Source organism: Charadrius vociferus, unplaced genomic scaffold (assembly GCF_000708025.1).
Source record: "Charadrius vociferus isolate BGI_N301 unplaced genomic scaffold, ASM70802v2 scaffold105, whole genome shotgun sequence".
NCBI lineage: Eukaryota > Metazoa > Chordata > Aves > Charadriiformes > Charadriidae > Charadrius > Charadrius vociferus.
This window is the reverse complement of record NW_009648543.1, coordinates 894,840-910,882: the sequence shown is the minus strand read 5'-3', so window position 1 is coordinate 910,882 and position 16,043 is coordinate 894,840. Positions and strand designations below refer to the sequence as shown.

Sequence of the window (16,043 nt, the reverse complement as noted above, 5' to 3'; positions counted from 1 at the left end):
GCTGCGATTGCACATTGCTGGCTCATGTTGAGCTTCTTGTCAATCAGCACACCCAGGTCCTTCTCCTCAGGGCTGTTCTTCAGCCATTCCCCGCTGAGCCTGTATTTGTGCTTAGGATTGCCCCAACCCAGATGCAGGACCCTGCACTTGGCCTTGTTGAACTGCATGAGGTTGGTTTGGGCCCACCTCTCCAGCCTGTCCACATCCCTCTGGATGGCATCCCTCCCCTCCAGCATGTCTACCTCACCAAACAGCTTGGTATCATTGGCAAATTTGCTGAAGGTGCACTCGACCCCACTGTCCATGTCCCCAACAAAGATGTTGAACATTACAGGTCCCAGTACCGACCCCTGAGGAATGCCACTTGTCACTGGTCTCCACTTGGACGTCGAGCCGTTGACTGCAACTCTTTGAGTGCAACCATTCAGCCAGTTCTTTATCCATCGAGTGGTCCATTTGTCGAATCCATGTCTCTCCAATTTAGAGACCCGGATATCTTGTGGGACGGTGTCTAACGCTTTGCACAAGTCCAGGTAGATGACATTAGTTGCTCTTCCCTTGTCCCCTGCCACTGCAACACCTTCGTAGAAGGCCACCAGATTTGTCAGGCATGACTTGCCCTTGGTGAAGCCATGCTGGCTGTCACCAATCATCTCCTTGTTTTCTATGTGCCTTAGCAGTGTTTCCAGGAAGATCTGCTCCATGATTTTGCCAGGCACAGGGGTGAGACTGACTGGCCTGTAGTTCCCTGGGTCTTCCTTATTTCCCTTTTTGAACGAAATAAATGTATGCAACACTTGTACCAAAGCGTAAATAATACTTTGGGGTATGTGGTGCATGTTAAAACCAAAACACTACATCAACGTAATGTTAAAGTTGTGACCCAAGCCATCAAAAGTAAGATAGTGCCTCAGAAATGGACGTTCGGGCCTTAGCCCGACCTACTGCATATACTGCAATCTGTTGCATCTGATCTATTAGCAGTCCTGGGCTAACCCACAACCTCTACATTCGGTCTTCAATACATCAGTCTCATATTTTGAAGTGAGATTGGAACAAAGATATTTCACCAAGTCAATTTGAAGTTACGAGCCTGAATTCTTGTGCTAATAGTCTTCCTACAAAAAAAGGTTTGATAGCATCCCTACAATACTCTTCTGAAACATGGGTTAATACTGGGATTCATTATTATTAATTATAAGAAAAGAATGACATATGAAAAATAAAAAGATACTTCTAGGGTTCTTGCCTAGTAGAACTTCTAAACTGAGTGAGCGCAGGCCTCTGAAATTGATCTAGTGCACACATGGATAAAAGCTCCCATGCCAACTTTCTCACATCTGAAATTCTGGCCTGAAATAACTTAGAAGGTTAGAACCAAAAATGTTGCATATGCAAAACAATGAGATTCTGTGAAGGTCTGTGCAAAACCTAGATAATATATTCCCCTTGCTGACTCAAATTCTGCTCCATCCACGCTAAATTAATATCTCCAAACTTTAAAAGGAGAATTCAGCATGCATTTTCATTTCTTTCTCCTTTATTTGGAGAATAAAAGAGAGTACTTTTTCTGAGTAGTTTTCCTCTACCTCGGTGTATCATAATTGACTAGGTCTGTAACTTTCTTCATCACAAGAACCTCTTCGGATTCCTGGTCCTTCTGCGTCCTTTCAGTATCTTCTCCTTCCCCATCTTTAAGAGTCACTTGGAATGTGTCATCCACTTCAGGATGAACATTAGGATACCAAGAGGCCTCAGCAATTCTACAGGCTTAAGCTGATAGAACTGCTGACGCTACCTTAAGCTGATAGATCTGCTAAAGTAAGATTAAACACAGCTATAAAATGATCCACTCTTTGAGCTCATATTCTTCTTATGGGATTCAGAGGACATCTCAATTCACACATCAGTGTGGCAAGGGGCAGCTCTCTCCTAAAAGCAGAAAGTCTTTTGGTTTGTTGAACCTTTCTGGAACTGAGGGGCAATGGTCATATCAGCCAGGCCTCATCCTGCTGGTTGCCACTTCCTCCGTATTGAAAAGCCCTTCAGTGGCTCACCCACCCACACACCTCCTGGGTCTCACTCACTGTTCCCTTGCCCCCAGCCTGTGCTGAGACAAAGTTCTGGTGGCCAAAACCACTGCACAGTTGTCTACATCAAAACGGAGCCTTGATTCATAGCTGGAGCTCTAATGTATGAGTGCAATATAAACACAGGTAGTTGTCCTAGTTGTGATTACTGTAGTGACTACCTTCCAGCAGAAGAACAAAAAAGCCTCTCTATTTTTTATTATCAGCCCACGAAAGGCACTTCTTTCCAGCAGGTAATTTCAAACAGGCAGCTGCAGTAATCAGCTTCAGCTGTAAACCAACAGTCTCCAGGCTGATATATATGAAAAAGCATCACAACTTTTGTTTGATGTCTTAATGAATAATCATAGGCTGCCCCAAGCTTGTCAAAACAAATCAAAGCAAAGCTAACACACAAACAGATATGCGCTCTGTGTCCCTGTTCTCTCTCTTCTGTGTCTGAAGTCAGTTTTGAGTTTGAGTTGTACTGTGTGGGCAACGGCAACGCACAAGCCTTTACAACATCTTGTTAATTTAGCCTGGTTACTCTCTGGTAACCACGCACCATTGTGGTCTGACAATTACAAAGGTGGGGATAGAAAAAGGGAGCAGTTTGGTCTGTGTGCTCTTGGTTACTATGCTCGAACCGTTGCACAATCACTGTGTGAGGAAAAACTGGTACCTACTGATATGAACACCACCGGTTTCTTCTTCCTATGGCAGTGGAGACTGTGAGGCAGGCAGCCTGCGTTCCCAAAGTGGGAGGCAGCACATGAATCAGTAACAATCAATCACCTACCCAGAAAAAGCAAAATAAACAATCACAAGTGGTAACACGTAGCATGCTTTTCTAATACAAATATAAAGCCTCTGAATAGGGTAAAACAACTTTGCGTAAAAGAAGAAAAATTTCTTACCTACTTCTTCCCCCTCTCCACTAAGAACCCACTCTTCCTCAAGAGACCAATGTCTTCACCCCCTCTTCCCAAGGGCTTCCTACTGACGCCCTGTCCCAGCCCTAGCAGCCAGAGTTGGGCAGCAGTAAGTGGATTTTTTTCTTCTAAAAGCCATCTTGGGCAATGCTGTGGTAGCGAGCGCTATTGGTGACACTTCTGCTTTATAAAAATGAAAGCAGTATCAAACAGACATGAGTAGCAAAACAGCTGTTTTCTGGTGCTTGTCCAGAAATCCCCCCAGATTTTTCTGTACCTTTTCAAAGAAATGCAATGGAAGAATATCATATACACTTGAGTAGTTAACAGCACTTACTAAATTGTTTTCTCAAACCCAACTTCAGGCATCAGTGCTTCTCCTTTATCAAGAAGCCCATCTGTATTTAGCTATGGAAGAGGCAAGAGGAAGGGCGATAGTGACTCCCTGGGGGAAATTCCTATCCCACAAGACTTCCACGTGCTCATAACTCTAAGTCCTCTGCCAGCCACAAACCTTACCCAGAGCTTTGAGATTACACTTGGTGTGATAACAGCACGACTTTTCTATTTTGCTGCACAGACACATACATGACATGTTTCTTTTGCATGTCAGGACAATGCAGGCAGCTGGACTGTAATTGCAGCAATAATGCAATTTACCTAATCATAGTGAGATGCTTACTCTGCAGCAATCTGTGTGGGTACAGCATGGGACAGTATTACCAGTGAGAAATAACTGAGCAAGTTGTGGAACTATAAGAGATTTATTCTTGTGAAGACATCAACCGTTTTCCACCACTCTTTGTTGAACCTATGAGAAAAACCACATCCCACTCACGCTGTCACAAGGGACAAAGCAATGAGAAATAGGAAAATTCGTAAAACACAAAACATTGTTGATTCACGGTGATTTGCACGTGGCCTTTTCTTTACAAAGAGGTTGATCAGTTGTCTCAAGTCAAAAACTTGCTGTCAAGATCAGAAGCAAAGATGTCATTTTTATCTGAGTCACTGGAGATACTGGCCAAATTTGTGCCTGTCTTTGCACCAGAAAACAACTACATGAGAAAATATATATTGCTGTTATGCTTCTGCTCCACTAAGATCAACAGAAGTTCACCAGTGCAGTAGCTACCATGAGCATCAATATCAGGAAAGGACAAAACTCAGAGAAAAGCCAGGATTTCACCCAGCCTATAGAAATAACAAAGATAGCTGGACTCAGCAGACAGTGGTTATCCCACCACTTTAACAACAGCAGTAGTTCAATCTGTACAATTTCCTAGGTCAAAGAAAAAAAGAAGCAAACAGACAAAATTACATGCTTCTAAATATTAGCTGAGTATCCAGTTTGCTTCTTGTTTTCACTGAGATGCACTGCCATTTAGCATGAGCCACTGCTTACAAGTCTTTGGTCAGCTTATAGTCTGATGAGCGCAATCACATGCTAAATCACCTTTAAGCCAATTGCAAATAATACTTTTTAGGACTTTCAATGGGATGGTCAAGCTTTCTATAGCAATTCAGCTACATAATGTCTACTTCTCTGAACACTGGTACTACTTTTTCCCACTTCTCTGATAGATATTTTCCCAATTTTCACAGCAACAAAAAAAGTCAGTCCCTGCATATGCCTCAGAACACAGGCCATGTAGATCCAACAGTTTAGAGATAGTATTTATTTTCTAGTGATTCTCCCATCTTCTCTTTTTCCATGGCTGTATTTATACCAGCTTCATTATTTCCAAATCATTCATGAATCTCCCCCTTATATATTTTCTTAATGAGTGACCACAAAAAGCAGCTCAGCCATTTATGTTTGCATGTCCCACTGGCAAATGCACACCCTACCTAAGCAATATTCAGAATTAATATCAAACTTTATTTTCCCCCCCTCATTTATTCTCTCTCGACAACTCCTCCAGCCCCGCTGCAAAGCCTGGAAGACAGCAGCGCATCCTGTTGGGGGCTGGTGGGAACATGGGCAGTCACAGTCTCTCCTTGAATAAAGGGAGGTGAAAACTGCAACTCTGACCCCTGACTCCCAAATCCTACTTGAGTCCCTACCGATAGGTTCACACTGTACCTTAAAACCCAGCTAGATGCTTGAGGAGCTGAATTGGGGTTGGAGCCCTAAGTCCTCTATTGGTCTTAGTGATAGTGCCCTGCAGGGCCTGCCAGTGCTCCCAAACACAGGCTTAGTGAAGTGGGACAGGACTGTGAATGAGAGGAGGGTTATAACCATGAGGTATTTAGGAAACTGATCCAATCAAAGCTCATTCAGTACCTTCTCTGTTCAGCAGATACCCGGATCCTACAAACAGAAGAAAATGAGCTTCTCTCCTTCTCTAATCCCAGTTTTACTTTGAAAAAGCTACCTGACTTAACATTTCTTTATGAAGACATGCTGTAAAAGGTTCATTTTTCTCACTACTTGTATACAAGGACACAGACAATTGGAAAGTCACCAAAATGTAAACACACCTAAAGTGAATTTCATCATAGGTTTTTTTTTCTCCTATTATAAAGAGAAGATTGACTTCCTAGAAATGAGAATAACACAGTATATTCTAGACAGCAACTGTAAAGAAGGATCACCAGAATTGTACTGTTGTGCCATTCAGAACATCAGACAGCAAATTAAAAAATCTTCCACAGAGTAACTGCATTGACAGAGACTCTGTGTAATGCTCTGCTCGGAAGTTGCCTCTTGCAACTTAATACATTAATCCAGAGAAAGGATAAATGATTCTTGGTCTAGCTTCTGGTGGCAGATGAGAAATGACAAGGGAGCTGAGAAAGATGTTGATTACAGAATCTGAAAGACAGATATGAGGCAGAAAAACAAGAGAACAAAAAACAAACCTGAAGTATCTCTGACATGCATATGAAAATAATAGCTCTTGGTCAATTTGAATTCATTCTAATTGCCTATTACAGTGCAATTGTAGCATATTTTAAATGACATGCTGCTTAAATAAATTCCTGTGGAGGCAGTCCCCTCTTTGTGACCACAGGATATTTAACTAAGAGATGTCAGTAATGTGCTTCATTAATGACAATGGCTGCAGTACAGTGGAGAGGAATTACATATGAGGTATTACATTCTACGCATTCCTCTATAAGTGTGGGAATAGCCAGATGTGCCCTAAAAGTGCTAAGTAACTGCACTTGCTGTGACAAAGGGGGCTTCTGAGCATGGGAGGACTGCAACACTATGAAGAAGTAACCAACAGTGGCATGACTGTGATTGTAAATATTAGGCAGATGCTTCTGTACTCTAACTTAACTTCTGGGCAAGCATGTTCGGCACAAACACTTGTTACCCAAGAACAATGAATTTTTATGTTCTACAATACCTGTGCCAGTAAAGGTAATTATTCAAATGCCTGCAGGAAGCAGGCACAAGCATGTTCTAATGTCAGTCATTCGCAAGTTTTCGAGAACACTCAAAGAACCACAAAGAATCCCAACTTTTAAAACCACTTTCTGTATCTCCTAATGCATAGATTATCCCACTAACCTCTGTTCCTGAGTATTTTCATACAGTATTCTCTGAAATAGAAACTGTAGAGCACATGTTTCTATGCCTGGATCTCTTCAGGCCTAGAGAGCTCCCTCGGCTCTACATATCAGGTTTTTCTTCTTTTTCTTTTTTTTTTTTTTTTTTTTTTTGTTAAAAAGAGGAAAAAGTTTAACTGCCTTCAGCCCTCTTACCATATGTTTTCCATGGCATTCAAGAGTGATGGGAACATGCGGTGGACTTTAGAAGTGTCTCTGCAAAAGGCTTAAAATGTACTAATTCAAGAATATAGTAGATTCTTATTATCCTACCGAAGTGCTGGCACAGATGTAGCGTGAGGGAGTGACAGTATGATTATTAATTACACATATTGAGGTACACCAAAATTAGTGCCAGATTTAGAAACAGGATGGACAGTTAAATACTAGATGCACCTTAATTTTGGCTACTACCTCCACTTCCTTCAACAGATGGTACTACATTTTAAAACCCAATTGCACCAGCTATTCACTCACCCTACATACCTTAGAACACACAAAAAAATCATGATCTAGTCATTCAGAGCAAGTATGCAGATGTGAAATAATATGCCTCGTATCGACAATCTCACTGGTAAATCTAATCTGAATAGTAGAACTGAATAGCTAATTTATTTCTCATCTAAACTGAAGTGAAAGACACATGAAATGATGGGGCCAACACCAGAGATGAAACTGGAACCTGCAGTTCCTGAGTTTCTGAAGTGCCTATTATTTTAAGATGCTTCACTGAAGTTTATATTATTCTCACCTAGCTTTTATGCATGAAATCATACTTTTCAGACTCAATATATCTAAAATTAATTACACATTATATATTTACCCACATGCATATGTGCTGTGAAAATAAAAAACTCTTCTTGTGTGTGATCTGAATCTCAATGATTCAACAGTTCCTAGTCTGCAAGCCCCGGCAGCACTGTGCCAAGTTGCCTGTGACTCCAAACATCTTGCAGAAGAAGGGTGGTTTGACTCAGAAGAGACCCTGGGTTTCCCATATGGTTGGCCTTTCATGATAGTCCCAGAAGGAAACAGCAAGAAGAACTTAGTATTCAACCTCTGAAGCTCAAAGTTTCTGAATACATTTACTCTATTGTCTTGGGTGGTGTTACCTCCATGTATGTATACACATCTCCCACTGGAACTGTCAGTGGCAGTTCAGACTGCCAGAAAATACTGCAGTGCCCTTAGTGATCCACTTCCTCACATGAATGTCCTGTAAAATTGTTTTCATATTGATGGAGCATTTCTTGAGTGACCAACAGAGCTGTAGGGGGGCTTGAAGAATTTGACTGTACCCATCTCACTACAAACTGATGCCCTGCTGTAATTGGTAAGTTGGACTTTGCTCTTTTTGGCAGGAGTTTTCTGTAGATCCTAAAAAGTTGACAAATACACAAGCTGATGTCTTTCACATTTTGTTCTTCTCCACACCAGTATTTTCATTGATTAGACAATCTTTTTCTGCTTAACTTTGATTCATTCAAAAACTGGTCCTATGGCACCCCTGTGTACGTGCTGCCACACAGTACCTCTGTTCACAGCCAAAGATGAAAATTCAGTGGTTCCTTGTTATTCCTTAAATAAGTATACAACTTGAAAGAAATGTATGCAGATGATTGTATTGCAGCACAACAGCTACGTTTGCTAGGCTTGATCTCCAGCCTACAGGAAACGATGGAAACTTTCGCATTAGTTTTAGTGAGGTTTAGATCTCTTCCATAGTAACCTAAGTACAGGTCTACTACGTGCACATATCCTGCATCAGGATTGTGATAGCTGAGCTTCTCCTTTCAATGAATCTCCTGTTGGGAGTTCAATGTTTTATGCTGAAAATTAAGTTGTTTCCTAGGAAATAAGCACCACTGTCTCTAAGAAAACTTGGGTAGGATTCACATTATTTGATGCAGATGTCTTCACTGTGTCTGAACTAGTGATACTTGGCTTCCTCCAGAGCCAATACTATACAGAGTGAAAAAGCCACTTCTATGGCATGATCTATCTGCCCCACATAGATGTGTACTTTTAGATGTCACGAAGTGTAAGAAAAGCCTTTATCTCTCAACTGAGTATCAAGACATCCTAGCATGAGTAGGTCTGATTTAGATTATCTACCCTGTAGACATCTGTCCTTGATCAGATGATCCCACCTCAGGTGGCCTGAATTGGACTCGGTAGCCAAACAACTTTACTAGTCGTTTTTACATAGTCACTATGGTTAACCAAGATGAAATCGAAGGCAACGTCTGTGAAAGAAACAGCCTAGTGTTTCCTCCCTTTTACTGCTGTGATACGAAGTCAGCGGCTTAGCAATCTAAACAGAGACGGTTTACCAAGCCCTTACCTTTGGGGATAGTAATCTGACAGCCCAGGTCACAGTCCTGCTGCAACTGATAAAAAGCCACTTCCTGCAGCCGAGCGCGCTCCAGCTCCGAGAGGCTTTGAACGGGAACTGACTTCAGCCGAACACTGCGCCCTGACATGCTGTTCCAAGTGAAATCACCCTACAGGAAATCAAATGGAAAAATATGAAGCATCATATGGTATGCACAGTTTAATAAACAGAACCATCTCTCTTACTGCTAGGAAAAACAACACAGGTCCTCTTTTCTAAAAGGCCATTTTCTTGGACATCTCTAGCTTTTCAAATATCTTTGTTTTCCTAAGAGCAGCATTCCTTTAAAGGAGTACAGACATGCAAAACAAAAAGTCAATTCTGTCTGAAACCATTTAACCAAGTATTGTTGCAAAAACATTAGTATTCCCGTAACCAAAAGCACAAAGCGGGACAAAAAAAGCCCTTGTCTGCTTTTCCTAGTTTGCTTTCTTTGTACAGTACGCAGTCATCACTTCATTCCTTTCCCCACACAGTCAGACGTGCAGACCTCCACAGGTCTGCGGACAACATGCATCTTACCCCCTCAAGTACGTAATCCCACTCCACCAGACAGTTGAGAGAACACACAGGCAGAGCCCCTTTCTCTTTTCCGACACCTCCCATTCCCTCCTTATGATGATATTGTATTTAGACCACGATCGACTAAAGGACAAGCTGTTTCATATTTTTGAAAAGCCATAATAACAATGTATGTGTTAAAATTTATACAGGAAAACAACATGAGATAGGCTACATCTCTGTAAGGTACCAATTATGCTTGGAAAGCAAATCAAAAGCTTTAGCTGTTCTATCTCCCACCTGTGATAACATATACAAAAGGCTATTCTTTTAGCTGGTATTTAGGTTGGGTGAGAGAAATAATCATCCATCAAAGAGAAGTGCAGGCACACAGACAAGGCTTAAAGGCCGGCAATTAACTTCAAGCAAGAATTTCAGAACTCATCAAAGCATCATCAAAGAGTGCATTTTAGCACTACAGGGAAAGAAAGAAGAATTTGTTTTTCATTCTAACCACGTTAAAAAATAAACATCAAACTTATCAGTAGGTATAACCCGATGCAGCTGTAGATAATGGAAAAACTGATGTACATCAGCGGAGCTGTAAAGACAAATCCACCAACCTGCCCTTCATCACAACATGGCAAACTTACAATTAATAAACTTCACTCTCATTTTAAATGCTCACTTTCAGTTCAAATTTCAACATCTCTACCTACACTGCATGCTCATATTTTCACCATTCACTTTTAATTCATCTATCCTGCACATATATCTGCAAAGGATGTTCATTGACTTTAAAAGACATTGGCTGAAGCTCCTGACTACAAACGTCAGTAAAATTTGGCTTTACTTAGCAGCTACGCATCCTGTTGCATGTCAGCATCTTTGTGCACGTTTCCATATATTTTGCCTCGATATGTGTATGTTTATATATATATGTGCACACATACAACCTGTATATACATTTATGTACACACTCATATCCATACCTCCATATGTATGCCTATATGACTCTGTGTGTGTATTCACATATAAATGGGACAAGACCCATTAATCTAGCAATACAGATCAAAGGAACTACACATTAAACACCATTCCTTATGATACATGAAGTATGTTTTCAGCCCATCAAGGAAGATTTTTTTCATAGTATTTTTTGTAAGTCCTTAGTCAACCATAACAGATAAAGCTGTTACCTCAATGTGAACAACTTTGTATCCATACCCTCAATGCATGTACTATGCTTGATATCTTTATGATATTTATATATACATGGGCCACACAGGCAAACTTCTGCACTAGTCTGGTATCTGACTACTGGAATTTGTTCCTTCATTTTTTGCCTCTTCATCTCTTCTTGCTCTTCTAGCACCTTACTGTTGAGTAGCTAGATTTAGTAATCTCAAACTAAAGGTTTGCACCATGACATAAGCTGAGCTGACTAGCTTAACTCAAGCAAAACCAAAGCAGCAAGAGTCACATAAACCTTATTTGCAAAACTGCAAGTAAACATTTACATTTTTTAAAAAGCCATTGTCATTTATAGATAAAAGTGATCGAGAACAGAATACACAACCAGACAATGTATACTAAGAAACTAATTCCTTTCCAACCCTGATAATGCAAAAGAAACTTTACAAGTACAGAAGTATGCAATTCAATCCTCATGAACATATAACGTACAAAATGTTCTACAGTCAAAATGGTAGAGAGAGAGAAATACAGGTCTTTATGGTAGGGTTTGAGGGGATTTTATCTTATCTATTTCTCCGAGATGAGCATTTTCATAAACAAAAATATCACTGATGTCTACCATAAAAAATTTCAAACCGAGATACTTAATTTTGAAACAGGAATGGGAAGCAAGAAGGATATCCATTAGAAAATGCTGAAGTAACAGAATATTGAAGACTAAACTTTTTAGGCCGTGTCCTCTTTCCCCTAGAACACAAAAATGAAGGGGGGGGGGGGGGGGGGGCGGTGCGTGTGGGTAAGTGTGTGTTAGGAATTACCACAAGTAAAATAAGTATTCCTTAACTGAATTTTGCAAGGACACAAGAATTATTGCTCTTGTTCAGATAAAAAATACCAAGGGCAAATCCAACTCTGGAGGTAACTCCACATCCTCTGCCTTACCTCTGAGTCAGCTCTGCAACTGCAAGCAAGCAGCGAGCTATACCACTGCAATGCCACAGCCCAACCAGTTGAACTCAAGAAAGACAGGGCTTCCTAGCCCTGGTACAGCCCTGCATTAATATTCTGCTTTGGGGACCCCAGTTGTTTTTTTATTCTGGCAGTCTGCATGCACCCGGTATGTCCCCGACGCTCAGTGGGTTGGCCCTGTCTGGCTAAAAATGGTGGGATGAAAGCTCGGCACCTTCCAATGCCAGGACAGATCGCTGAGCAACGATGAAGAATGTGGAATCACTCTGTCCTGTTGCTGTGCACTGGACATTCCTCTTTTACACTCGATGGGTTTGATAAAATCTCTGCTAGGTCACATTAACATAGGTTTTTACTATGCTAATGGAACACATGACTAATTAACTAGAATAGTTTGGGAAGGTCATATGTTAGGGCCAGTGGAATATCCTAATGTGCTAAAGAATTGAGAAGTGCAAAAAATGTTTCCTTGAAAAAGTCTGTTTTATATGGCAAACAAATATCACTGTCTTCTACAAGCCAAAATACAGTATTTGATAATTTAATCTATTCACAGTCTCCTATGCTTTGTGTGACACAAGGTACATTAAAAGCCTCATCTTCCTTCTAAAGCACTGTACAATTTTACATACACCCTGTGAATTACTGCAAAAACAACCAGGTTTGGGAGAGGTCCAGAAAAGTCAAGCTCCCTTGGAGAATGGGTGCTGGTGCAATTACATCAGTCACATCTGCCTAAAGCTATTCTCCAGTCTGTGGGGCAACCAAAGAAGGGAAATGGCAGGACAGACACGGGGAATATTTTCTGTTTCTCTCTCCATATGAGGAGGCACATTTCATCAGCCTCCTTCAGCTTCAACATCAGCTCCCTGCAGAAGCTTAAGAGAAGCAGAAGAACTTTAAGCACCAAGTCAGAGTGAATTGGTTTTTTAAAGTTCATGCCCTGCATATGTATTCAGACATACATAAACAGCTTTTTCTCTGTTATTTAGATTGTAGGTCAGAATATGAGCTGCAAATGGCTCCTTGGTCACCAAGACCAAAAAAAACCCCAAAACAATACAAAAACAAACAGAGAAGAGCGCAAACAGAAATATTGCTCTGGGATAAAGTGATCAGCCTGATAGGACACAAACTGCAAGGGTGCTTTCATAACTGACTTTTACGAAACCCTAAACCAGACTAAAAGCCTTCTCTCTTTTCTTCTACCAACCAGTCACTTCTTTTCCCTCGCAAGTCTCCAGCCTCAGCTGCATTTTCTCTCTGGCCCTCCCACTAACATCTAAGGTCTTTCCTCCACTCAACCAAGCAGTTCACGTACTGGGTAAGTCACTAAAATACCAGAGCAGATGACTCAGCAAAGGAGATGACTGATTAACTGCATCTTGCACCTTTGAAGAATTCGTCCACTTTTTCCATATTTCTTGTCCACAGTCCTAATAATCACATTTTTAATATGCTGCAGGCTGCAGTTTTACTAACATTCTTTCGAGCAATTTTTTCAACAGGTTGGACGTTCAGTGGCTCCAAAATAAACGTTAAGTGATACATCCTGACTTAAGTAACACTATGCGCTTAAATTACTCTTAAGCATGTGTAGGCTATTCTTGTGTACCTGACGTCTTTCTCCTGAGCCTCCAGCATACAGTCTTTTCAGATGTCTTTTAATGAAGTCTCTTTCTTCTGTCCTTTGTACAATACAGAAACCGGTTGACAACTATAGCAAGGAATCCTGAATGTAGATGCAAATCTACGGGAGATGGTCGACCTCTGTTGATCTCTGCAGAGTTTTAAGCCTTAGTGAGTAACGTGGATTGTGCACAGGGTTGGAAATAAGAACCCCCACACACGGTGGTTTTAAATAACACAAATTTTAATGCAAGATGGAGAATGCAATTTTTATCTTACTGCATTATTGTTATTGTTAATGACTTTAGTCTGCACCCATTTAGGCAAATGCCATTATCAGATTAGCTGTCTACTTTTCATTAGTCTTTTGCTTAAATCCGTTTGAAACCACTAAGATCAAAACCAATTATGTCTACTTGTTTTTCTCCTACCCTAGCAACACTCAGCTATGTGCTTGTATTTAGATGGGTCTCCACTGGAAAATAATTCCGTATTTTTGCACATGAAAAGCTTATATTGCAACTAACATGGCATTTCAATGTCTTGATTCTGTTTGCTTAATTATTTCTTTAAACATCATGAAATGGTGTATCATTGCCACTTTATAAACCTTTCAGTTACCTTGGTCATTCATTTCAACTCCTTCTAAAATTATTTCCGGACTCCTCAGGCATAAACTCTCACAATTTGACTGTCAGTGCAGGTACTCCCTCTCTTCCTCACTTCTCTGCTGTTGCTGTTAGCATGAACCAAAACCAGTTGCAAAGTGAAAGCCAGTGACTCCAGTACAGCTATATACTCTATCATATGGAATCAATGTACAGAATATTCTTCCTGGACAGGATGAGAATTAAGGAGAAGGGGAAAATAAACTACATTAAATATCCATGTTAGCATTACATGCAGCTAAGGACTGAATGTCTAGTCCTTTACGAATGCCATCCCAGGTAACTACCTGCAGATTAACGAAGAGTTAGGAAACAACTGGACCGTATGAGTGTGTTACAGCCTAAATCTTTCTGTCTCCCGGATGCTACTCCATAGCCAGTCCAGCTGGAATGGCAGGCAGCGCACTGGTTTCCAGCTGGCATTACAAACTACTGCAACCCAGGATGCTCTGGCATCTCCAAACACAGCTGGCGTCACACAGCTGCTCCAGAGGGACTGCAAGTATCACAAAAGAAGATGAGTCTTTCAGATTAATGAAACGGTATCTAAACACTAAATACAAAGAAGCCCAAGACTTGCTGCGCGACATCGAAGCATTCAGAGGAATATATCTCACCATGGATGCACGAAGTATGGGGCCCCAACAATTAATCTTCATTAAGAAAGGCTGACTTCATTAAGGTCATTATCTAGGGTGACATCCGGTTCCCCTTGACGTCAGCGGCAAGATCATTAATATAATGTCTCCACTAGGAAGGGAAGAAGCACTGTCCAGATGATCCTGTGTTACAGTTTGGAGCCTTGCACTAAAGTTGCCTCACCTCATGCTATATTGTACTTATGTGTATTAAATAATCTATGCACAGAAAAAGCTACTGGTCTTGTCAGAAAGAACACACTTCCCAAAACAGTAGTTTAGATATCAAAACTATTTAATGGCAATTAATATAGCCATGACGTTGCCAAAGACAGACCCTTCCTTGCTCCTAGCTAGCATCCTGTCTCATTCTCAAGGCTGGAAATCCATGTATTTGAGACCTGCAACCGCAAGACAATCCCTGTGGGACACTGGAAAGCTGGTATTCGCCACAGGGGAGGCAGAATTCACACCCACAGCAGAAATACTTCATTTAGCAAGACGGCATGAACCCATGGCCAGGTAAAGATACACATTTCAGAATATTTCAATGGAGATTTCCATTTATCAGCTGGGGGAAAAAAAAAGCACCCTTCTAACTTTAGTCTAAGGATAAACAGGGAGCGGAAAAAGGAAGAATAAGCATGCTTTCACATCGGTATTAAAATTGCTAAAATAAAGGCGAAAATATTTCCTGTCCTTCTACAATTGGCCTCTCCAAGTCTTCCAAATGCCTCGGCACACAAGTTCATGTTTAGAATATTTAAAAAGCATTCTCTTAAAAAAACCTGATGTGTAATGCAGATGTATTTCATTCCTTCTCTGACATTAATAAATATGAACGATGTACAAAGGTATTGCCTAGCAAAATATTCATCCCCAACATACCCACTCTGTACTGAACTTCTTACACATCCCAAAAACCAACCTCCAGAAGTTAGAGAGCTCCATTAAAATGCATCCAAATACACGTTCAGATTTTCTGAATTTCTTACTTCAGCAGATACCAATATTTTTGGAGGGATTTATCCAGAAGTACCACAATCAGAGCCAGAAGGAGCTGAGTACTTTTTTGGAAGTGCAAAAATGGAGACAGAACAGCTTAAAGAGCCTAGATGTAACTGTAAAATTACAGTTGAAGTTTTGTCAGTCTTCACCTAAACAGATTTTTGTGTATTTTTGTCAGGAAAGGAGAATTAAGTCATATTGCAATACTCCGAATTTCGCTGCAGGTTGTAAGTACACGCACAGCAGTCATAACCGCAATTGCACGCAGCAACAAAGTGAACTGCAGTAATGTGAGACCACAGTAATGGGCTATACTACAAACGACAGCGCTTTCATCAATCTCAACGCAAGAGATCACAGATAGCCTGGATTAAGAGGAGAATTCTTACCCCTTTTATCAGTTCACATACCATATATTTTAAGAGGTTGGTCCTATGTTTTTCTCAAGTGTTAAAACAGTTTCCTGCTTCAGCAGG

General features: G+C 40.8%; 1 protein-coding gene across 1 annotated transcript in view; it reads right to left on the bottom strand.

Moving 5' to 3' along the window:
- The window catches only part of ARHGAP6 (Rho GTPase activating protein 6), a 128,541-nt gene that overhangs the window by 57,415 nt on the left and 55,083 nt on the right, over positions 1 to 16,043 (bottom strand). Inside the window, exon 2 of the mRNA XM_009885952.1 lies at positions 8,907 to 9,066. Coding sequence (XP_009884254.1) covers positions 8,907 to 9,066 — 160 coding nt within the window. The remainder of the gene's footprint in view (positions 1 to 8,906; positions 9,067 to 16,043) is intronic.